Source organism: Manacus candei, unplaced genomic scaffold (assembly GCF_025592945.1).
Source record: "Manacus candei isolate 608988 ecotype Guabito, Panama unplaced genomic scaffold, ASM2559294v1 h1tg000015l, whole genome shotgun sequence".
NCBI lineage: Eukaryota > Metazoa > Chordata > Aves > Passeriformes > Pipridae > Manacus > Manacus candei.
In genome coordinates this window covers 555,385-579,144 of record NW_026138063.1, presented here as the reverse complement: position 1 = coordinate 579,144, position 23,760 = coordinate 555,385, and the positions used below count along the sequence as shown (strand labels likewise).

Below are 23,760 nucleotides of genomic sequence, written 5' to 3'. Positions count from 1 at the left end.
ATGCAGATCACCTTCTTAATGTGTTTTAATATTTAGTATATTTTTTAAATAAATATTTCATGGTGAAACAAGTAGTGAAGTATTTTTAACAGCATAGCTCTGCTTGCCACAGTCTTTTCTGCAGAGCTGTGGTATGACACAGGCCAGCTTTGCACTCAGTTTGGAACAAGAGAGGGAGCTCTACTCAGCACTGCTAAGCCATTGCACACAAACTGGGTATAGAACCACTGCAGCTTGTCATCATTTTCTTATTGCCACAAAAGCATTTTTTTAAAGTTTCTCACTAGAAAACAATTGCTTGAATTTGTGACTCAATTTAGAATTGTGATTCCTCAGTTCAGCAGCCACATAGGCCTAAAAAGGAACTTCTGTACCTGATGGGAAAATCCCTTTGTGATGGTAGGAAATGGTTACCTGCCCATTTCACACTGACCAATCACAGAGTGGACTGCTCAAATCAATTTTTAAAATATTTAAGCCTGTAACTAAGGTTCAGAGTTTCTTATTTTCTTCCTAAGAAATACATTCATGCAGGACAGAGGGCTCAAAATACACACACAAATTCCCCTCTTAAATTTGGGAATCTATGTGTGGTCAGGGCACAAAGGGTTCAGTGAATCCATCCCTGACATCAGCCACACACAGTCAGTATTCCCTTGTTCCCTCCTTCCACAGCACTGATGGATTGGTGGCCACAGAGGGGGTGGATGACATGAATCTCAACAGTTAATCTCTGTAATAGCTTAAGCTACTAAAAAGAGCAGTAAATATCCTTTAAAAAAATGGACAGGAGTAACTTTTACATGAATGAGACTCGACTGTTGTAAAAGCCAATCAAAATCTACAGATTTCCGTGTAGTGAGTTATTCTTATATTACATATATATGATGTATACAAGATATAGATATAGATATACTATGCATCATTAGCTGGCTGTGCTGGCCCAGGCCCTCTGAAGCGTGTGAGGTGCAGCCTCCCCCCTCCCCACACAACACCTGGCTATGACACCATCCATAGCCTCCTTGTATGGTCAGTTAAGCAAACTGAGTTAGTGAAAAATAGGGAAAAATATTCCCAGAGTATTTTAAATGCCCTTCAAGTTCCACTTTCAAAATGAATGCATTAAAAAACCCCAATAGCTCCTAAATGACATAAAGTAATAATAAATTTATTCTGGTTTTTCACCTCCAGTATGGGAAAAATTATGATCTATTTGCACAGGTCTGAATAACAATGATTTGTTTGTGGTGATTTTGGTTGATAATTTGCCTGTGGATTTGGACTCACTGATGATGCAATGCCTCGTGCCAGCCGTTGATTCCCACCTGGGGTTGGGAATTCCTGCCGTGCCCCGCTGGTACTGACACAGGTGACAGAACAGCTCCTCCAGGGAAAGGAGGATCATCCAAAGGCTGTTGGCTCCAGGGCAGCTGAACCCACGGGAAAGACTCGGGGGCTCTGCCACACTCACGCTGGGAGGGCTGGGATGGGACCAGTCCCTGCTGGCACGGGGGAGACACGGGGGGTCACCTCCCACCAGGACTCAGAGACTCCCTACGGGAATGGAGCAAAGCCCCCCAGAGCACTCAGTCCCCATCACCCCGGGACCATCCCCTGGGAGCTTCGGTGACAGACCCCAGATGAGAACAGTTACTTCCAGAAGGTTTATTAACGTGACACTGTGGCTTTTAATATAAACTTTAAGAAGTTCTAACACAAGCAGTAAACCCACTTCAGCACCTTCTTACCACAATAAGAGCATGAGGAATTGGTACTTTAAACAAAGAACTTTATAAAGTGCATGTGAAAATCACAGTCAAATAAACACGATTTGAACTGACGCTTGTTCTACCAACAAAGAAAGAGGTGAACATTTTAATGAACAAATTAACTTCTATGCCAAAATCTGAAGTGCCTTTCAGTTCAGTAGTTTGGTCCAGTGTAGCTCTTTTTTTTTTTGCAAAAAAAAAGTTTTCCCCACAAATAAATAAATAAATCCAGCATTCTTTGTCCTCTTTAAAAGTAACAGGACCTAAAAAGCACCAAATCCATAAAATCTGCAATAACATTCTTCAAATAGGCCCACAAGTCCATACATTGAAATCTAGTTAAATGCAAAAATAACCCCAAACCCACCTTGTTACATATTCACATCAATTGCAGCACAAAAAATAATGATGGAAATAAGAAGAGAGCTCAAGTCTGCTGTCTAACCATGAGCAGTACATTGAATTTCCAGAGTCCTGTTCCTCAGTGCAAAGGTCCCCTGGGCCCCCCCCAGCCACGGTCAGAAGTGGGGTAACCTTGCTGTGGCTGGTTACCTGGTGGAGGAAGCAAAGGGGGTGACTGTACCAAAATACAGAAAAACACCTGTATTTGCTGCAGCGGTGGCAAAAACCAGGCTGCACACCCCTCCTCCCCTGAGGCCAGAGGCACTCACTGCCCCGGGGACCTTTCCTGCGGAGGGTGAGGGGGCCCAGCCCCAGCCCTGTGCTGGGAGTGACAGGACCACCCCATGGGCTGCCCCAAACCCAGGGCTTTGGTGTCACGCCAGGACGGGGACAGGTACCCACTGCCAGTGGGTGAACGACCTCCGTGTACATCTGGCAGCAGGCAAATAGGCAGGAGATCTCCAGAAAGATAATTTCCTGTTCAAACACACATTTCCACAGCCTGTGCACACACTTACTGGAGAGCTGCTTCTGGAGCTGCCGGACCAGCGCCGCCGTCTGCTGCTGCTGCGGGGTCTGCGGCAGGCCCGGCCGTGGGAACTGCAACGGGAACAGCCAAGCTCAAGGGACCCACACGGTGCCCCTGCCACGGCAGGAACCACAGGGTGCTGGGCTGGTGCCACCCCGGCACAGGGGCCAGGCCGTGGGGAGGGCAGCGAGGGCAGGTGGGTGTCCTGGCTGGGGTTTAACAGCACAGCAAGGACACGGGGAGCACCCTCAGAGCTCACAGAACATCTGTTCTCTGCCTGCCCTGGAATCTCACACTGTTCAGCCTGGGGAGCCCTCACTGGCCGTGGCCATGGCATTAGGCACAGTGTGATGAGCACCTCAAACCCAGCCTCTATCACCCATCTCTGACTCACCCTCAGGTCTCTCAGCTCAACAGGTCTGCCTCCTAAATCCCAATTTTTGTTTTTCTCATTAGGTCTAGTGCAAATGCACACGCTTCTAATTTTAATTAAGTGATTCTTCTGCACAGGGATACATGATGCAGTTTGGAAACCTGAGGTGCTGAATAAAATTTGAGTAATCTCATACCTTAATAACTCTGTGGGCGCTGCAGAAACCGCCCGAGCTTTGCTCAGCAAAACCTTGTGCTTACTGAAGGCAGTTTCAGCATTTTACAAGACTTCAGCATCTTTTCCCTTTCTGAAACCAAATCCTTCACTTAAAATATGTTGTGTAATCTCCTGGCTACCAGGCCATAGTAAGTGCTAGGTTAGTCAAAGGTATTAGCCACCACACCGGGGTTTTTGGGAACACAAACCCAACCCACAGCACCTTCTGCTGTGCAGATGTTGGCAGAGGAGCCTGTGCTGAGCAGGTGCCCATTGCTGTGACACTCTCCCAGCAGTTTGTTCAAGATATAAAACCTATTAAGAAAAACTCAAAAATGGATGAAAATTATCTAAGATTAATGCTTTTAAACTTGGAGGCTGCAATTTCACCATTACTGTATTTTTTCTACTTTTCTAGTTATCCTCATCTACCTTAAATATGTTTGGAAAAACTGTGGAAATAAAGGGAACAAGCATAATGAGATTGTAAATTCAGTGGATGTGTCCAGAAAAATTACTTGGTAGTGATGGTGATTGGGTCAAATCATTCCCTAAATTATCAAGGGCTCCAATCAAGCAGAAAGTTGTGTCTCAAAAGTAATTCAGTTTGTTCAGCTGTCTTCATGCAGCTCTGGTTTATGACTAACTATATAATTTAAAAGTATCTTCAAAAAATAAACCCCATTTTTCCCCTAGCCTGTTAGCAGTACATCCTAAAAATCCAAGGTGGGAAAGGCACCTGTGATGGGACATGGCAGGGGTTGGAGCTCAGCCGTGGTGGAGCTGCCAGGGCATGGGGGTGCTCCACAAACACAGCACAAGCACGAGGGGCAGTGCCAACCATCAGCACCTCACGTGGCCAAGGGAACCCTTCCTCGTGCACAAGTGACAGAGCCCACCCTGTCCCTCCCCACACCCCCCAAACACCCTAAACACTGCTCACCAGCGGCTGCTGTGCCTGCAGGGGCTGGAGTCCAAGAGCCAGCTGCTGCTGCTGCTGCACCTGGGAGAAGGTGGGCACTGAACAACAGGGACATGGCCCACACTGCCTCGGGGACTCGCCTCCAAATTAAAAAATATCACCAAACCAGAACAGAGGAGATGGGCCAGACCTGCAAGAGGCCCTTTGGTTTAACGCCAGTGACATTGTAAGGCCAGACAGGGAGTGTGCAACCACCACCTCTGCCCAGCACATCCAGCCAAGCCATTCTCAAAGCTACCTTCTACAGGGGTATTCCCTAATCCAGAAAATCCAAGTACAGAGTTTTACACGTATGTCCAGAGCTCCCTTCTGGAAGTCCCAAAAGTAAACAATGAATGACTGCACTCAGGGAAAGGCAGGTGGGGTTTGTAGCACCAGGCTCTGGAGTTTCAGACTCGAAGACCTGTGCGAGCGAGTGTGTAACGCTCTCACTGACACAGTGATGCTCACACCCTCTACTCTGTCACAGCCCCTGCTCTGTCACAGCCCCTGCTCTGTCACAGCCCCAGCCTCAGCACAGCCCTCACCTGGAAGAGCCGCTGCTGCCTCTGCCTGCCCGGCTCCAGCGGCTGCCCCGTGCCCAGCACAGGGTGTGGCCCCACGGCCAAGGCACCGTCCACTCCCCCTCCAACCAGGGAACCCGTCTGCAAAGGCTGGTGGCTCAGTCTGGTGGGGAAAAATGACAGATTAAACTTCATTTACAGAGCACAGTGGTCTGGGAGAACTCGACTGTAGCTGTGACATCAGACTTCCATAGATTTCCAAGCTGTTACATTACACATTGCACAACAAACCGTGCCATACTATTGCCCAGTAACTGACAGAGGCAATAACACCTTCCCCTGAACGGGAACAGACCCAAGCATCCACCTCTTGCTTGTCTAGGAACAGTGATGAGTTTCTACATCCCAAGCAATTCCACATAAAGACTAAAATATTTTCCAGCCCAAAACATCTCAGTGTTCCATCACCATAATTGAAAATGAGCTATTACAAGTGGACTTTTTACTTTCTAAAATACTGGAAAACCCTGAAATTAATAGTCCTTTTCTAGAATACTGAAAGATGTTAATATGTTATCAATTTAGCTTAGCTGGTTAGCTCAGCACAGACAAGGCAATCCAGGCCAGCAGCTTCATTCCTAACACAAGGCACCCTGGAGGTTTGCACACAAGGCTGTCAATTGAGCCAAGGCCAAACTTTTTGAAGACATGCAAGCATACTCAAAGCTGGGAATACTCTTAAACTTGCAAGAATTTAGAAGAAGTTAAGGAATCAGTGATTATTGCAGAATATACACTAAGGTTCACAGCTCCTGAAACATTGATTTCATTAAACTAAACCAGGGGTTGAAGGAGAATTGCACAGCTCCATACAGGACAAATCCATATTCTGCTTATGACAACATAGCTGGACTGTTAGTTGGACTGCACTAGGCTGTTAGAAAAGAAATCTGAATCAAGGCTGTCATTGGAAACTCCAGTTCTCCACTCTGCCAGCTCCATGACACTCCCTTTGACAGATTTCTTTCCTGCTTCACTTGCCTTCTGTTTGGTCACGTTTCTTTACCAATGAATTTTTCCTGTTTCTCATAGGCACTGCAACTCAGCTGTGCTTCTCAACTGAAGGCAATCCCATTACTCAGGCTTAGCAAAATTCATTTGCCTCTTTCTAGTTGAATTACCAGTTTGGTCTTGTGCTTTCTTGACTACAGACTCTTTGGCAAACCTAGAATATTGATTTTTTAATACCCCACACGTGTTTGCATAATATGGATTCCAGATCTGTGTATGTAGGGAAATAGGATCCAACAGCCGTCTTTAAATGAATTTCTATATTCTACAACCACACAGGACAGCTGGACTAAAAGATGTGCCAAGATCAACTTGAAATCAAAGTTAAATGAGGGGAAATCACAGGGAAATTGGAGAGAAAGGCATCTGTATTGCTAATTAGATGTGGTGTTAACCTCATTTTGGTCAATGAGCAACCTGAGGAACCTGGTGTAGTGGAAGGCATCCCTTCCACTGCAGGGATTGGAACTGGATGGTCTTTAAGGTCCCTTCCAACCCAAACCATTCTATGATTCTGTTATTAACAGACTTTATTCTAACCCCGGCTCTCCCACCCTGTTCCCGGGGTTCCCGCTCACCGCGGGGCTCCGGCGGGGCCGTAGGTGTGCGGCTGCTGCGGGAGGTACGCGGGGTGCCGCTCCTGCCGCAGCTCCATCAGCGCGGGGCAGCCGGGGGACAGCCCCACAGCGGGGGACAGCCCCACAGCGGGGGACAGCCCCACAACAGGCTGCTGCTGCTGCTGCTGCTGCGCCGGCACCGCGCTGCCGAACAGAGTGTATCCGTGGGGCAGGCTCTGCAGAGAACAACACGAGTGACTGCACCGGCCGGGGGAACGGCCCAGCTGCAGGAGAGGCGGCCTCGCCGAGGAGCCCGGAGACCCAGAGGCAACTCAGCGAGAGCTGCAGTGCTGTCCCCACACACCGACCCACCTGTCCCCCACGCTGGTGGGACCCCCCTCTGTCTGCGGGTTCAGGCAGCTGACACGTGGCCACACGTGGTCACTCCCTGTCACGCGTGGCCACACATGTCATACACGGCCACATGTGGTCACTCCCTGTCACACGTGGCCACACATGTCATACACGGCCACACGTGGTCACTCGCTGTCACACACAGCCATATGTGCAGGTTGGAACCCTCCCTGTGCTGCCTTCCCAAGAGGTGCTGAGCAGGAACAGGACTCTGCTCCAAAACTCCATCTCTATTTTCCTCATATCCCCCCAAAATCCCGAGTACCAGAATAACCATGACATAATAGAGTTACTGCTATCATCTCACCAAAAACTGGCCAGATTTCCAGCTTAACACTGAAATATGCTTATTCCCAGCAACATCAGGAAAAACTGGGAAGTGGTCACACCAAAAACGTTCATGAGCTACCAGACGTGGAGGCCATGAGCATCCCAGGAGGAGGCCTCGCTGGTGCCCCCAGCCACAGGCAGAGGCACACCCCAGGCACAGGGAGCAGGCTGGGGAAGGGTGCCCTGTTTGTCAGCATTCCCATGCAGGGGTTCCCAGATGAGGCAGTACCTGTGCCTGTTGCAGCCCCGGGTACTGCGGGAGCTGGGACGGGGGTCGAGCCTGCGGAGCGAAAACTGCAGCTTGGTCCATCGGCTGCCCCTGCAAGACACAGCCATCAGATACAACCCCTTGAACAAGTCTGGCTCTGGACACAAACCCCACCAAGTTGTGCCCTAAAGAATCATGGAGTGATGACCATTTCCTTCAGGACAGCACCACTGCTCAGTGCAAGAACTCTAAATGTGGAGAGGACCCCTCACCCTGCACAGACACCACTCATTCTATACAGAATACTCAACGATTTTTAACAGGTCATATTGTCGAAGACCTCGCACCACAACTATTCGTTTCCAAGAGTACAGGTCTAAAGAGCAGAGTCCCTCTAGATGGATTCTACAGAACTGTCCCCACCATTGCCAGGGATTTCAAGCTGGTAATAATTTTTCCAATAAAACTATTGTCACTCAGCTGCAATTTAAGCACTTTAGAGGCCTTTGCATGGATCACAGCAGGAAATCAGAGAGAGATGAGAAGGATAATGAGAAGCTGTAACAAAATAGAGACAGCTGGCAGAATGACAAGGATATTGCTGAAATTAGGAACTATTTTGAACAAAGAGGGCACGGCACAGAGTTTGGAGGTAAGACAGCAAAAGGGTAAGGTACTATATACTGCAGTGGGGTAAGAAAGGATACAGAAAGGCTTGGGAGTAAAGACAAAGTTATTGGATTTACCACCAGCTACTGCACACACAGTGCTGGTTCTTTAGGATCCAAACCCCAACTGCCTGTGCTTACACCATCAGTCTCAAATCAGCCTGTCTGTAACCACAGTGAGAACCAGCTCAGGCTCCCAGGGGCACTGCACAAGAGCTGCGTGTGGTCTGGCACCCAGCCCCTGTACCCTGCAGCAATACAGACATTCCTGGGCAACACAGGCACCTGTGTGCACACAGGGACAGGCACAGCCCTGCTGGGCTCCCTGGGCACTCACTGTGCACTCACTGGCAGCTTGGTGGCACCTGGTGCCTGTGATCCTCTGAGAGCCTGGGTGACACAACAGGGAACAAGGGCAGCATCAAGGGGCAGGAGCAAACCCTGAGTTTATGGAACACAGGAAAAATAAAGGGACTAAGACATCAAATGACATTTAAAGGTAGTTGGCCCTGCTAGACTAATATTTGGGGAACTGCTGTAACCATGAGCTGGCTCCCCCCTGTAAGCCAGGCAGGGCACAGAGCCCAACAGGGGCAAACCCAGTGTGCTGCTCCTCAGACCGAGGGCTTGGACAAACCTGCTGGAGAGCCCGTGCCTGCACCTGCTGCCGCAGGAGCTGCTGCTGCTCTTCCTGCAGGAGCTTCCTCTGGAGCAGCTGCTGCTGGGGTGGGGCCCCAGGGACCGAGGGCGGCTGCATCCCGGAGCCCGAGCGCCGCTGCAGCATGTTGGACAGAGCTTGCTTCGGGTTCACTGGCACAAAGGAGCCCGCTGAGTCCACCCCGGAACCACCTGAAAACCACCCAAAACACGACTGTATCCTCTGCCTTCCCTAAGAGCATCGCTGGTACAGAGCACTGCTAATCCAGCAGCTCTACACAACCATGATAAACACATCTCTGCAAAGGCAAAGTCTGGACTAAACCACATTTCTGGTCTGAAAATTTAATGGGAAAAGTAATTGAAGACTGCCACTTGCAAATGAGAATGAAAAGTATAAAGCCTATGGGCTGCTGTATGTTCTATGCCACACAAAACATCTCACTATTACCACTGAACAAAAGTTGCATGTCAGATCCAAAGCATGATATGAACAGCTTAATATGTCAAGTTAATTTTATGAGATGGTAGCAATTTATGCACTCTCTGCTATTTGATAAAAATCATGTATCTTTCCATCAGACTTACAAAGGTGATCTTACACATTTGTTCTCAAAAGTAGCATTTCCTTAAACTTTTTAGCCACTTTCTGGTATATTCTGAAGACTTTTAAACAGTTAAAATACAGCATAGTTGTATTCGCAGCTTCAGAAAAAAAATATTTAACATTTATAACTGGAAAAAAAATTGTTAACTTCTCCTGCATAATTTTGGAGAAGCCTTGATAGTGTTTCTCAAATCATAACAAACTGCTGCCCTCTGGAGCCAGTAAATCCTTATAAAACTGTAACTCATTAACTGGAAGAAACAAGACAATCCTATGCAAAATTAAGCACATATCAGAAATGCTGGAAAAAATGTGAGCCCATATCTAGCAGATGGTAAATTAGCCACCACGGCTCTTGGTATTAATCAAAAAAGAAAATAACCCACAGGACTTTTGTTCTTTCAATCGTCCCTCTCTTGTGTCGCCCCACCAGCTCTCTTACACTGCCCCCACAGGAACTCCTTGTGGCTCATGTGCCCAGAAAGTTCAACACCTTCACAGAGACAGAGCTACAACTGAGGGCAGCAAAGCCCTTCGAGAACCCTCGGCTGCTGAAGGAATCACCCAAACAGCACCGGCACAGCCCGGAGAGAGGGAGAACCAGAGAGAGGGAGAACCAGAGAGAGGGAGAACCAGAGAGAGGGAGAACCAGAGAGAGGGAGAACCAGAGAGAGGGAGAACCAGAGAGAGGGAGAACCGGAGAGAGGGAGAACCAGAGAGAGGGAGAACCAGAGCGTGTCCCAAGCGGGGTTTGTCCCAGTCCCCCCGCAGGGCTGTGCCCTCGGAGCCGCCCGTACCTGGAGCCAGGGGCTGGCCCTGCAGGAAGAAGCCAGGCTGCAGGGGGGGCCCCCCCAGGCTGTACCCCCACAGGGCCGGGGGGGCTGCGTGAGCCATCGGCGGCGGGGAGCAGGAGGGAGGCACTCTGTACAGGCTGGGCTGGGGATAGTCCTTAAAACACACACAAAAGGCAGTGTTACTGACACTCACCCCTTACTAACTCATAAATAATGCTGATTTTCCTACTGAATTATTGAAGGACAGAGACAGTTCCTTTGTCACTGGCAGTGATGTAAAAACAAGATGAAGTCTGGTGATTCCCACGGACAGCTCCAGGCACACCCCAGCCAGGGGTGCTGATTAGCAGGTACCTTCTGCAGGCTATGGTCAGGTGGAGCACAAGGACAGCTCACTGTACCAGGATATAAGTAACAGCAAGAACTTCACTGAAACATCAAAAAGGCCAGAAAATTATCTTGAAATTACAGCTACTCAAACCACAACACTTGGACAAACCAGCTGGATGCTGAGGGAATACCAGCACATCCACACCAGGGATGGCCACACTGGCAGCAGTGTGGAGAGGCTGCAACCACACAGAACTCTGCTGCTGGAAACATACATCATCATCATCATCATTATTATTATTATTATTATTAATTATTATCATTCAGGTGGTGCCAGACATGTTTTCAAACCCTTGTTCTAAGTGACTCTGCAGCTTAGGAACTTGCTACTCAAACCCCAATACAATAAAAAGGAAAGTATCTCAGAAACCAGACCAAACTGCACAGTAGAACAGTTTATCTGTGTGAAAGAGCCTTTTCCAAATTGGTTTCCATTTGAACAGGACCTGGGTTTAAACCAACAAGTCTGATCTCCTCCTGGCCATCTCCATTCCCTCCCTTCACTGGGACTGACTCCTCCGGGTGCAGAACCATTTCCAAAGGCAGAACCACACCACACCAGCTGCTCTGGGGAGGTGTTTCAGGTTCTGTGTGGCACCAACCACTCACCTCAGCCCTGGAGCTCGACTTTGACTTCCGCTTCCTGCCCTTTGCCTTCTTCTCGCCATCCGTGGCGTGTTTTCCCTGGTCCAAGAGCTCTCCCAGCTTTCTTTCTGGTTCCTGAGACACAGGTGTGGTGGGCTCTTCCTCCTCCTCCTCTGGAGGAAGGGGCAAGGGCTCGAGGTAGTAGCTGCGTGGTTTGGGTTTGGGGTGTGTGTGGTACAGCAGCAGGTGCTGCTGCTCCTCGTATTTGATCACCTTCCTGTCCACATGAACAGTCCCAAACCATGCCCAGGAGAGAGGGGCAGGGTTTTTGTGACCTTCAAATAAATCCCAAGGGGACACCTTTTGTTTGGATGACACCTGAAGACCCTGTTTCAGAAGCAAAGGGAAATCAAGATTTGAGAAAATTGAACGATAGACTTGCTTTTGTACATGTGATTGAGTCAGAAAAATCCAGTAAGGATGTTTTCCCTCCACAAAAGGTACCAAATGCACACGAGTGGGATTTTAACCTCTGTCCAAGGCTGCCATTAGAGGAAAGCAATTATATTTTTATAGGAGCATTTGCTTATAGCCATGCTAAAAATCTCAAGTTCCATCTATGATATTTGGGAGGAAAAGTCAAATATCTATCAAAAATCTGCTGATCAGAGAATACTCTTGCTAAAAGTTTACATATACAAATAAGGGCAGGAAGCCTAAGCACTATGTCACCAAAACCTGCCTGCCAAGTCTGTAGAATGAAGAGTTCTATCCTAAGCTCTATCCTTCTCTTTTACATAAATTCACTTTAAAAAAATTATCCATGGACATGTCACCCACAGCTTCTCTGGTCAACCTGTGCTGATACCTCATCACTCACACAGGGAAGAACTCCTTCCCAATATCCTATCTATCTCCCTATCAGTGGGAAACCATTCCCCCTTGTCCTGGCAACTCCAGGCCCCTGTCCAAAGTCCCTCTCCCACCCTCTTGGAGCCCCTTTAGGCACTGGAAGGGGCTGTAAGGTCTTCCTGGAGCCTTCTCTTCTCCAGGCTGAAGTATCTGGAACAGAATTGCATCTGATGCCAAACACCCTGTCACCTGCAACTCTTTTCAAAGGTGTTATTTGACAAGCCCAGTGTTCCTCAGTGCTGGCAGCACTGCCCACGGAAAGCCCATCTGTGCAAGGGCCCACACTGCTGGGGGACTGGGAGGGTGTCTCCCAGCCTTCACCACCCTGCCCAGGAACACCTGCACTGCACAGGCTGTGCCTGCTCCGCGCAATTCCCGCGCTTCCGAACCCAGGGAAAGGGAGGCCGAGACGGACGTTGGCTCTTGCCTGTTTCTTGTCAATGGAGTCAAAGCCCGCGACCTTGTTGCCCTTGGTGTCGATGAGGGACCCCGCGGGCTCACAGGCCACGATGTCACACGTCAGCCGGGGCAGCGGCAGCAGCTGCCGCACCCTGTCGATGCTCTCGGACCTCCTGTCCCCCAGCTCCCTCTGGGGAACAAACACACCCGTCAGCCAGACACAGGGACAGCAGAGAACATGGCACTGCTGTCACTATTAGAAATGGCCAGTTTCTGCATGAATCATTTCCTTGTACTTTTATTAAACTTAAGCAAGTGGCTTTGCAAGAGGTTTATTTTGGGTTTTCTCTTTGTTTAAAGAATGTAAGTTTCCTTTTCATCTCTTGTTTAAACACAGTGTAGAAAATACATAAAACAAAATTAGTATCTCAAACGTAAATAAAAGCAACTGAGTGTCTTGCAGAATCCCCAATTTTAATTGAATATGAAGAAAATCCTAGAAGTATCTTCCCACCTCCACACTCCTGTATTTGTATTTTCTTTTTTTTCTCCTTTTTATGACTAGGTATGTTTTAGTCTCTCCTGTGTTTCCAAGAGGCCTTTCCAGACACTAGAAATGACATGATTAAAAGATGAGGGCAGAAAGCAATTCAAAGGAAATGCTGAAAATGAGACATGACCCTTACTTTTAATTTCTTCACTAAATTCATGTAAGCCCTTTTGTTCTCCTCAGGCCCTCCTTGGGAGGCACTGGACAGGTCCGAGGCGAGTGTCCCATTGATGAGGACCCCCAGCATGTCCAGCACAGTCGTGAACAATTCCCTGGGAGCAAAAGCAAGCGTTACCCTGAGGAACCACAACTGCCAGGAGACCCAGGCACAGATATTCATGGCAGAGGCCCCAGAGGAAGCTCTTGGCCAGGCTGGGTTTCTCAGGGCTTTCTGTACACACACACACCCTTGAGCTCACATTCCTGAGCCCCACTGTACACATGAGGTGGACACAAATCTCATCCTAAACCCCAGCTCAGAGCACTCAGGCATGGGATAGGTAAGGAAGGGTGTGAATGGCACCTCCAAGGCTTTCCCAAATGGAGGTACCCCTACCCCAGGCCAGCACAGAGCCCTAAATCCCACTCAAGCAGTAACAGGATAAAAAACTGTAACAATAACCCACATGCAACCTAAACTTAAAGGCCTAAGGACACAAATTAGCTGTTTGAACAGTGCAGACATACTTGTTGGTCTGCAGATCCACAGTCCCTGAGGTGATGATCTGGAGGAGAAGAAGGGCCCAGTCTGTGGTCCACTGGGTGCTCCTCTGCACTGTGTCAAACATGCCACCCACCTGCAAAACAACAGAGCAGGCAGCAAGGCTCTGCATGGCTCAGAGCAGCTCCCCCTGGCTCCCTTGGCTTCCTCTGGTGCACGGATCCCTTAGGAATAAACAGCTGCCTCAGCCCCCCGGATGCTGGATACTCTGGAGCTCCCTGCTCCTTACCACCTCCTCCAGAGTAGCTGCTGCATCTTTTCACAACATCAGGATAACCACGAGTTTTTGTTACCAGGTTGAGGCGCAGCTGCAGGGCTTCGTGCATCATCTGCCTGGCTTTGGCATCGTCCTGGTACCGCTCCTCCCTCCAGTTACTGAGGATCTAAGAAAAAGGATTGGATTAAGGTTGCTTTCCTCCTGTAATGTTCTCCCTTTAAGTGTTTGTGACCATTATCCATCAGGAATCATAAAAGACCTTTTTATCCTCTTGTCTGTTTAAGGCTTTGAGCAGATTTAACAAAGTGGTGGGAGGAAAAAGTTAATTTGTAAAGAGCTGATGATCTGCTGTCAGTGGTGTGACTGCATCTTCCTGTTGCAGCAAAAAAAAAAGAAATCAGCTTTGATATGCATTTTTTAACAATATTGTTTGAAACAGCCTATTTCACCACAGGTAAGTCAAGAGATCTCTTGCACTGGATGCAGCTTCTCAGTGGGATCTCTGGATGAGAAACAACCAGAAGCTCAAGGAACCTGGACCAGCTGCATTTCAGAGGAGAACCCTCACAGAGAAAGGAAAGCCCAAGCAGCAGAAACTGAGGGGAAAAAACCATCAAAGGAATGAATTTCCCCAGGATGTGGACCTGTGTTGTAGCCTGACCTGACCAAGGGGCAATATGGGAAAAAAAGTCATACAGGTACCAATTCTCACTGTCACAGCAGGTCACAGAAACTGAAGTCAGAGAAAGGAGACATGACCCACTGCTCTGGGCACTGGACATGTTCAGTTCAAAGGCAGCCTGAAGTTGCTGCTGGAGGCTGGAGTGTGAGCTGGGTGGAAGCAGGAACTGGAGCAGGATGAGCAGAGGCTGTGAGTAAGCACAAGAAACCCAAAGTAGAGCTGCAGGCAGTGGCCAGGCTGGGACCAGGAACAGTGCTTTTTAAAATATGCAAGCTCAGTCTGTGTCAGCTGGAGAAGGTGATGGGTTTTCCCAAAAAGGACATCTTCAAACTTATAAAAACTCTTTAGGATCAAGATAGGGACTGGGAAGATTGTTCCTCTCGGGACTAACTCCTTTATTGTTTTTCCTGGAAAGAACTGAAATCAGACTCCAGTTCATTGTATTTCTCTGTAATAAATTTAGAAAAAAAAGATGTATTCACATTCAAAAAAGCAACAAACACCTCCCCACTATCCCCTCCTTGGACTGCTCCTTTTGGCACACCACTGCACTATAATTTTCCCAGTTTTACACCATCATATACACATAAAACTGCTGACACACACACCCCTAACAAAGGTGCTCATGGTTCTGTGCTTGTTTTACCTGAGTAACTTGATTCTGCAGGGATGTGAGAAGCCCTTCCCGTTGCTCATCCTGTCCCTTCAGGCAAGTGAGTACCAGTGACAGGAAAGGCTGCTGGCTCAGCAGGGACATGCTTTAGGAGAAGCAAACACAGCACTGCATTAGTGGAGTTATTTTGATACTTCCCATCTCGCTCCCTTCCTGTTTTGTCTACGCTTTCTTCCCTGAAGTGGCACTGCTGCATCTATGTCTGCTTCTATTTTAGTCAATAAAGTCTTGCCAGAGGAACTAAAGACCATGCCCCAGGAAGGCAGAGCCCCAGCCAGCCCAGACACACATGTTGTTACTGAGACCCCCGGCTCAGGGGGCCCTGAGTGACCAAGAACTGCCCACACACCTGAAGGCCTGACTCAAGAACAGGGCAGGTTATTTAAGACTACTTTGATTAACCAGGGACAACATTTTAACACAGATAAGGCAGCAAAAGTTTCTAATCCATGCTACTGGTCTGAAGTGAACCCCGAGGAAGTTTCCCCTGGGAGCTCTGATTAGAACAAGAGCTGCCTGAATTGGTCTAAAATTCCAACGTGGGCTTTATTCAGTGGAACTTCTAGCATAACCCCAAGGAAGTGCAAAAACATTACAGGCACCATGGAAGAATGTTTTACTGAAGGAAAATCAATAACCATTTAGTCAAAATTCTCACATGTTTTGGCAAGTTAGAGATGAGCTTAAGATCAATTCCCAGCAGGAAGCAAGTGAAGTGACAATGGTGTGATCTTAATGCGAGCAAAGAGGCCTAATGCCACATGAGGGAAGAGACAACAAGTGCTCTACCTGTTGCTTTACCTCCCTACCATTTCCCATCACAGAGCTGCAGCACAGCCCCTGGCAGATGGGTTACAAAGCTTCTACATTTCCTCTTTTGGAACCAATGGTATTCCTTCAGCCCAACTGACACCTGAACCCTTGGAGTTGACAAAATTTTGAGGCCCCAGTAAACTCCTCCCTCACAAACATGGTTTAGCTCTGTCTGCAGGGGTTCCCCAAGGTCATACCTTTTTTGTTTCTGTCTATCTCTTTCCTTCTTAGAAGATGACCCCAAATGCTGCCCTTTCTCCAGCTCCTCTCCTGCAGCTTTCAAGACCCTACCTTGAACCGAGGTGGGCAGTTTGGCAATCAGGGGGGCCACCAGCCACACTCCTTGCCTCTCAGAGGAACTAGGAGCAGAACAAACTTATTTCAGTCAAAATATGCAGGCAGTTTTGCAGCCACTATGAACTGTTACAAGACTGAACTGCTTCAATAAAGCAGTGGCATGGTACATCTGGGGTAACTAGTGAGGACTGAGCAGTCACAATTTCTGGTGTCCAGAAATTTCAAGAATGGTAACTACATTTATTGTCAAACAAAAGTAAATAGAAGGAACCTTCAGATAACTGTTTCTGTGCATTCCTGGTTCAAGTACAACACAGTCTAGGCGATCTACACACAGTTAAGCATCATGTTGGCTAGAAGAATTAAAAAGGTGCTACAAAAAATACCTTAGGAATGTCTTTTTACCATTCTGTCTTGTATTACTCGTGTCAGCATTTCCAACAGAGTTTGGACTGAAGAGGCCTATACCAGAGTTAGAAGAGTTATTGTTTAGCTCAGCGGATTGCTGAAACACCTCTATTGTCGCCTTTGCGATATTATCCAACAAGCTGTTCATTTCAGCCACAGCCCCAGAACCCTACAGTGAAACACAAGTACACTAGCACATTCATGGCATGTTTGCTCATGGACTACCTTAAAATTTAACATACTTTTTTGCATTAAATATTTAGATAAGGAAGTTTGAAAACCAATACTCACGGGCTCCTTCGTGCACTGTTTGATCATCAGCTGCAGCTCCAGCCACGACTGCCGCAGAGTCCACTGGTCTAAGTTCTAGGGGAGAATTAACATCACACATGCTAATTGTTAATAATATTAACACAAAGTCAACATTTTACAGGTCTGAAGGAATGAATCTCATACTCGAACACATCACGTGCAGAAGTCTCATCTTATAAGCAGATCATCACAATCACTGATCTTTCTAATACTCTAATGACACACCAAAACATCAGAGCATTAAAGAACATGCACTTCCACACCTTTCAGCTAACAGCATTCCTCGGTACTTTTAACCTCACAGCCTTTCTGAATAAGAATCTCTGCAAAATCTGAATTTAGTTAAATGTAAATACAGAAAACGTAGTTCTCTCTTTCATTGGTAATTCCACCAATCCATGGCATTGTCATCCAAGTGGATAGGTCTGAATTTAGCATGAGGCCATCTAGACATGATTTTTTTTTGGAGGACATTGACCCTTTTTGTCCTGGTCCAGATATTGCAGACTTGATTTTTCACAGGGCTATTCACAGAAAATCCATTTTGCAGTTTAGGAAATGAACTGTCCCTAATGCAGCTGAATGTGAAGACATGGTCAGCTTGGGACTGTCTGTGAAGGCATTTGAGCCTTTCCAATGGAGCAGGAGTGACTGTCAGCCCAGTACTGTCCCAGAGCCCCCCTGGGACAGCAGGACCCTCCTCCTGAGCAGCCCTGAGAGCGGCTCCCCAGTCCTGGCGACAGGAGCGGCGGTGACGGGTGTGCTGCTCCTCCCTGACCCGGGATCAGAGGGAACGAGACACCCTGAGTCACACCACACACCTTCCCTACAGAGACTGCAGGTCCTGAGCACCCAGAACCTTGAAAGAATAATCTAATACTTGGCTGCACCAGCAGCTGCAAATGAGTGTCCCTGGGCGGTGCTGCTGGCACTGCCCCAGCCCTCACCTGAAGGATGCGCTTGATGTGCTGCCGCTGAGGGTTGTCACCCTCGGGGCACTCCTTAATGCCATCAGGATAACAGATAAGCTGAAGGAGTTTCTGTGCTTGTCTGTTTGAGAGAACGGGATCCAAAATAAGATCTTTGTCAGTGCACAGCCTCTCAGGTTCTTTCAAACAGTGCTCTCCGACCCACTCCTGTAAGGAGTCAAAGGACAGATTCAGCAGAGTTTCAAGGCAATACTAACTTTTGGTAAACTGAACAGAAAAGTGATTGTTTCATATGCAAAACTTGCACTGAACTATGGCTCATGCCACATGTGAGATTAGCAATGTCTCCTGTCACTCAGAACCACCCGTCTAAGACTGTTAACAGGTTTTCCAAAATTAATTTCTTCTGTACTTTGAGAGCAACTTTGCAATAACACAAATGCTACTGTAAAAGCCCTTTAAGCAGAAGGCTGATAGAGTGGTCCTTCTGTCTTCCCAAAGTACTTGAGATTGAGGTAGGAAAAACGCCTCAGTTCTGAGAGTGCAGGGGGATGTTAGCAACTAACTAAAGCATTTTTTAACCCAAATAACTCACTACTCCATGCATAAATTGTCCACATCAGGAAACTCCAACAGAACACAAATGCTGACATACTCCAACACTAATTTTGCACCAAAACAGATGTTACACTTTTCAAATAAACAAAGCTCTTTCTCCAAATGAGGATGGAGGAGCAGTTCTGGGGCTTTACCTGCTGGCAGATGGTTCTGAGCACGTATCTCGCGTACTCGCTCAGACTGGCGGTTTCCATGGAAACAGTTTTTCTGCAGGACTTCAAAGCATGAGAGGAACCCCAGATTTCCTCCTCATTGAGCTCATCTAAGAAGCCTCTCACATGAAACTCTTCACTCTTCAAGGAGCTGACATTGTTGCTGCCAATTTCTGCATCACCTGTCCAGCAGAAGCACAGGGTGAACTCCCAGCCCAGCCCCACACCCTCACCCCAGGGACAGAGGCCATTGGGGCACCAGGAGGTGGGAGCTGAGCAGGAGTGAGGCCATCACATGCAAAAGGGCAGCACTGGCTGACTCTGAACATCACCAAAGTACTGTCCTCTGGCTTCATGTTGCAAAGCATCTTTTTAATGGGTATTTTGGAAGTAGGAAAGGATTTATACAAATCAAACACAACTGTAGCCACCACGTGCTGGAAAGGAAAAGGTGAGTGAAAGGAATTGCTTTGGCAGGTAAGGAAGAGTTGAGTTATTAGGTCTTCTCAGATGCCCCTTTTCCAAGTCCTATCTCTTATTTTGATTTATTAATATTCTGTAGATCAAGAGACAAGTCTGACCCAGGGCCCCTCAGCCATTGAGTGACCCCTCAACCTTTCTATGAGCCCACATCTCTATTCAGGAAGGATGAGAGGGAAGAACCTGGCAGGCAAATAATACAGTGAAGAGAGTGGAACCAAGGTCACATGAAGCTAAAGCCATCCCAGAAAGCTCTGATAAAACTGGAACAGTTCCCTCAGCACAGAACTGCAACAGCTACCATTTATCTGATGTTTTTCCTCAACAAAGCAAGTACAATTTTTAAATTATTAATGCAGGGTGCCAACAACAGACCTCTCCAAACAGAATAGTTTGAGTCTATAGGAGAAGTGCTGCAGTAAATGCACAATGTACCTAAACCTTCCCTTGTACTCCCTTGCACCAAACCAAACCATGTCTCTGCAGAGATAAAACCACAGGTGTTCACACCACTCACAGTTAATGAAGAAAAATCCTAAATCTCAGCACTCTGAATAAATAGCAAGAGTACATAGATAATGGCCATAAACATTTTTCAATCTCTCTCTCCAATCCACCAGCCTATCCCAGCTAGCTCTGCCTGTAACATCCTTCCCCAGCACAGTCACATTATTAGGGGTCACAGGGGTTTTGAAGGTTCTGAGACACTAGCCAACAGACTGTCCCAGTGGCACTCTGGCTGGAGGGACACCCTGTGGGCACAGCCACGGCTGGAACATCTTGCTTGTTTAAGCAGACATTTACTGAGCTCCAAAAATACATCTCCCCAGAGGTCACAGGAACTTCAGCTGAACTGGAGCCAAACCAAAGCTCTGAGGCAGATACTTGTCTGGAAAACAACACTCACCCTTCATGGAGAGCTGCTCAGGGTGATGCTTTTACAACTTCCACAATGGCAGATACATGAGATTTGTGGTAAAACACAGAAAAAAGCAGGAAAACTTATCTGAGATCCTTTTTCCTCTCTATATGTGAGAGGGACTCTCCTGAGTTTGAATGTCCTGGGACTCAGTGGCAGAGGTCAGGGTCACCATCTGAAATAGCCACATCTGCTCAAAGCCTCTCTGCTGGGGCTGACTCACCAGGGAAAAATCTGTCTTTAACCTGGAGTCTGCACTCCCCACATGCTGCAGGAGCAGGGACAGCAGCCACATTCTTCCCCTGTCCTCAGGGTTTTCCCTCCCCAGGAGCATTCCCAGGGAAGGGAACTAGTACAAGCTGTTTTCCACCCAAACACTGGTACAAACACATCACACAGGACTGCACACTCTTACCAAGCATCAGAATTGCTTTCAAAACTGCAAACACAGCTCCCACTTCGATGCTGTTGTGAGCAGCGGCCAAGAGGTGACGGTCACAGGAAGAACGAATTCCAGGAAATAACTTCCCTACGGAGAGAAGAGCAGATTTTTGTAGAAAATGGGTGTTATTTACTAACTAACATTTCCTTTGTGTGAAATCCTCCTCAGCTAGAACAGCGACAGAAGTACAAGAACTGAATGAAGAACTGAAATCTTCTGAAATTGAAAGTGCAGCCCAACAGGTAAGTCATTAATTCAGCTGGGATATGTGGTTATGATGGATTCATATCAAAATAAGCTATGGGCATTGAAATAGAAAAAGAAGCCTGTTGGTTCACTGTGTCCATGGGAACAGTGAATTTAACCACAATGAGACATTGAAGTCTATTTTGGTTTTGACTTCACAGATTTAGGAAATTACTTCCTCACCTCATCTGTGTGACAAACGAGGCAGAATTCAGTGCTGTCCATGCCTGTTGCAGTTACACTCAATTCTGCAGCTCTGCAGCCTGCAGAAGTCAGTGAGTGCTTTGTGCAACCTGAAGGAGGAGAGGCACAGACTGCAAGGCAGGGAGAGATGAGAGGAAGGACGAATCCATCACCTCTGTGAGGCAGTTAACTGAGCCAGATGTAAGGAGGGTCTGTAACGTGGTCTCTTTGTGTTTGACGTGATTTACTTCCTATGGTTCAGTCATGATTATTCCTATCCATTCAAATCTACTTCTATTTCTAGGGAAGCCACATCTGTCTGTTCCCAGTCAGTATTTCTCACAGTTCTTGCCTGTTTTTCTCAAATATGCAAAAAAGCTCATTAATTTATGTCAGAAAAGAAATTACTATTACTGTTAGATGGAAGAATTTGACACCGCTTAAGAGTTGACTTTTCTTTCAATTTCTTTTTCCCATGGATATAATTGTTATCAAATCTTGTTATCAAATTTGCCCAAATATTAGAAGCCATGCATATATAACACAGGTTATCACCAGGCTCATATGCATTTAATTGTTGGGTGCTTTTTCCTTGCCTTTTTCCTTCCTCTTTTGCTCTGTGGCAAACACACACACATGAGACCTGAAAATAGTCACATTTAAAAGAAAAGAGAACCACCTTAACATATCCTGAGAACTAATTTTCTCGTGTACCTTCTGTTGGACAAGATGCTTTATTATACCCCATTTGAAATCATATTTACTTGCTATTTCCACACTAAGCTCCCTAACAGCACAGTGTGTATCCCCATTAGTACCTCTGTCACTGCCATTCTTCATCACTGCCAGGTGTTGATAATGAAAAAGTTTCAGCAAAATCCTATAGTTTTACCTGCACCCAAACCATTTCCCAAACCAGTAAGAACTGTTGCTATCGACTCCTCACCAGTGAAATGTGCAATTTTGAATTTGCACTGTGGATATTTTCACCCATAAAATCTGGAGCCATCAAAAACCAATTCTGGGTTCACTCTCTGCAATGGAAGGACCAAGCAGCAGACAACTCACCTGTCTCCTGGGCAAAGAGGCACACCTGGGGTGTCCTGAAGAGGTGCAGGAGCAGCCGGCAGGTCATCCTGGCCCCAGGCTCAGCATCCAGATCCCCACAGGCTGTGGAAGATGGGACATGGACATGAGGATCTGCCCAGGACCTCACAAGTCCCAGCAGCAGGCCTGGGAGTGTTCCATCATTTTAGATGGAAATACAATGATTTCATCAACAGGAATAAGCATTTATGGCCTTGAGTCATTAAAAATCAGGAAAGAATGGCAGGAATTTTTGTAAGCAAGAGACATAATTAATGGCAGAAAGGAATATATGGTTGTAATGGCTTTTGACAGTTAAAGCAGCAAGAAGAAACACAAATCCAAGGAGAAAGTGAAAAGAAATGTCTGAAGTGGCCAACAAAGAAGACCCCAGGTACAGCACAGGTGTGGCAGGACCTGGAGCACAGTGTGGAGCAGCAAGGAGCAGGTGAGGCTGCACACACTGGGACAGGGGGGCAGTGCCCTACCAGCAGCTCTGATCTTGCCCTCCCAGCCCATGCCCTCCACTGGCACCGCTCCCTGGGAGCCACAGGACACAGCACTGGCACTGCAGACACAGCACTGGCACTGCAGGACATGGCACTGGGCACTGTAGGACACAGCACTGGCACCACAGGACACGGCACTGGCACTGCAGGCACAGCACTGGCACTGCAGGACACAGCACTGGGCACTGCAGGACACAGCACTGGGCACTGCAGGACATGGCACTGGCACCACAGGACACAGCACTGGCACTGCAGGCACAGCACTGGCACCACAGGACACAGCACTGGCACTGCAGGACACAGCACTGGCACCACAGGACACAGCACTGGGCACTGCAGGACATGGCACTGGCACCACAGGACACAGCACTGGCACCACAGGACACAGCACTGGCACTGCAGGACACAGCACTGGCACTGCAGGCACAGCACTGGCACTGCAGGCACAACACGCTGCTCGTCCCACCCCTGCAGACTGCTTAGGAAGTCTCAAGGTTTTCACCTTAAATTCTTCCCTTACCAGCTGCCAGGAGGGAAGGCAGTGCAACGTGCTGGACAACATCCTCCAGGGAAAGGCACTGCCGGGCGATCAGGATGGACACGAACGTGGCCAGGGAGTCGTGGAACGACAGGTCACTCACCTGCCAGGGAAACACTGCCAGGCCTCACACAGCAGGGCACACAGCCCTGCCACGAGTACTGAGGGATTCATTCATACAATAAACATAAAGTGGTTATACATGAGCATTTTTAATGCATTTCCCAAACATCTTGGGGCAAATATGGCTTTTAACTGAATTTTAACAAACACCAATTTCAAATACTAAAATATCAAAATTCTGAAATTAAAAACACTAGTCTTATAAAAATTGGAGAAAATTTTAGCACTCAATAAAACTAGGTAACATCAAGACTCCTTCCTTGGCTTCAGGAGAGGAAGGTCCCTATGGACACAGCTTTAGCATGCTCCCAAAGGCAAATGCCCCCAAACTGAGGGTAAATATATGGAATCAAGTACTGGATCACATCAGTCACTGTAACCCTGCTGACCATAGCATTCTACAATCAAGGAGCCAACACCAAACCAGGGTCCTTAAAACAGAGACAGTTATTTCCACATCCATCAGCATCTTAGGAAAAGCACATGGCCACGCCTG

At 47.5% G+C, this 23,760-nt stretch overlaps 1 protein-coding gene across 2 annotated transcripts in view; it reads right to left on the bottom strand.

Annotated features, from left to right (window-relative positions):
- Window positions 1-1,681: 1,681 nt before the first annotated feature.
- The window catches only part of MED12L (mediator complex subunit 12L), a 99,625-nt gene continuing 77,546 nt past the window's right edge, over window positions 1,682-23,760 (bottom strand). Inside the window, exons 23-44 of one of the 2 annotated variants that reach the window (XM_051781971.1) lie at window positions 23,124-23,244; window positions 22,077-22,178; window positions 20,553-20,666; window positions 18,721-18,920; window positions 17,987-18,175; window positions 17,019-17,093; window positions 16,706-16,896; window positions 16,220-16,381; window positions 15,183-15,294; window positions 13,931-14,020; window positions 13,604-13,713; window positions 13,053-13,188; window positions 12,395-12,556; window positions 11,080-11,442; window positions 10,084-10,234; window positions 8,660-8,871; window positions 7,376-7,465; window positions 6,424-6,638; window positions 4,799-4,937; window positions 4,233-4,292; window positions 2,690-2,771; window positions 1,682-2,321 (exon numbers count right to left, since the gene is read on the bottom strand). In XM_051781971.1, coding sequence (XP_051637931.1) covers window positions 2,251-2,321; window positions 2,690-2,771; window positions 4,233-4,292; window positions 4,799-4,937; window positions 6,424-6,638; window positions 7,376-7,465; window positions 8,660-8,871; window positions 10,084-10,234; window positions 11,080-11,442; window positions 12,395-12,556; window positions 13,053-13,188; window positions 13,604-13,713; window positions 13,931-14,020; window positions 15,183-15,294; window positions 16,220-16,381; window positions 16,706-16,896; window positions 17,019-17,093; window positions 17,987-18,175; window positions 18,721-18,920; window positions 20,553-20,666; window positions 22,077-22,178; window positions 23,124-23,244 — 3,147 coding nt within the window. In that variant the 3' untranslated portion in view covers window positions 1,682-2,250. Of the gene's footprint in view, window positions 2,322-2,689; window positions 2,772-4,232; window positions 4,293-4,798; window positions 4,938-6,423; window positions 6,639-7,375; window positions 7,466-8,659; window positions 8,872-10,083; window positions 10,235-10,261; window positions 10,476-11,079; window positions 11,443-12,394; window positions 12,557-13,052; window positions 13,189-13,603; window positions 13,714-13,930; window positions 14,021-15,182; window positions 15,295-16,219; window positions 16,382-16,705; window positions 16,897-17,018; window positions 17,094-17,986; window positions 18,176-18,720; window positions 18,921-20,552; window positions 20,667-22,076; window positions 22,179-23,123; window positions 23,245-23,760 lie in introns of those variants that run through there. The other variant, XM_051781972.1, reaches the window with a different exon arrangement.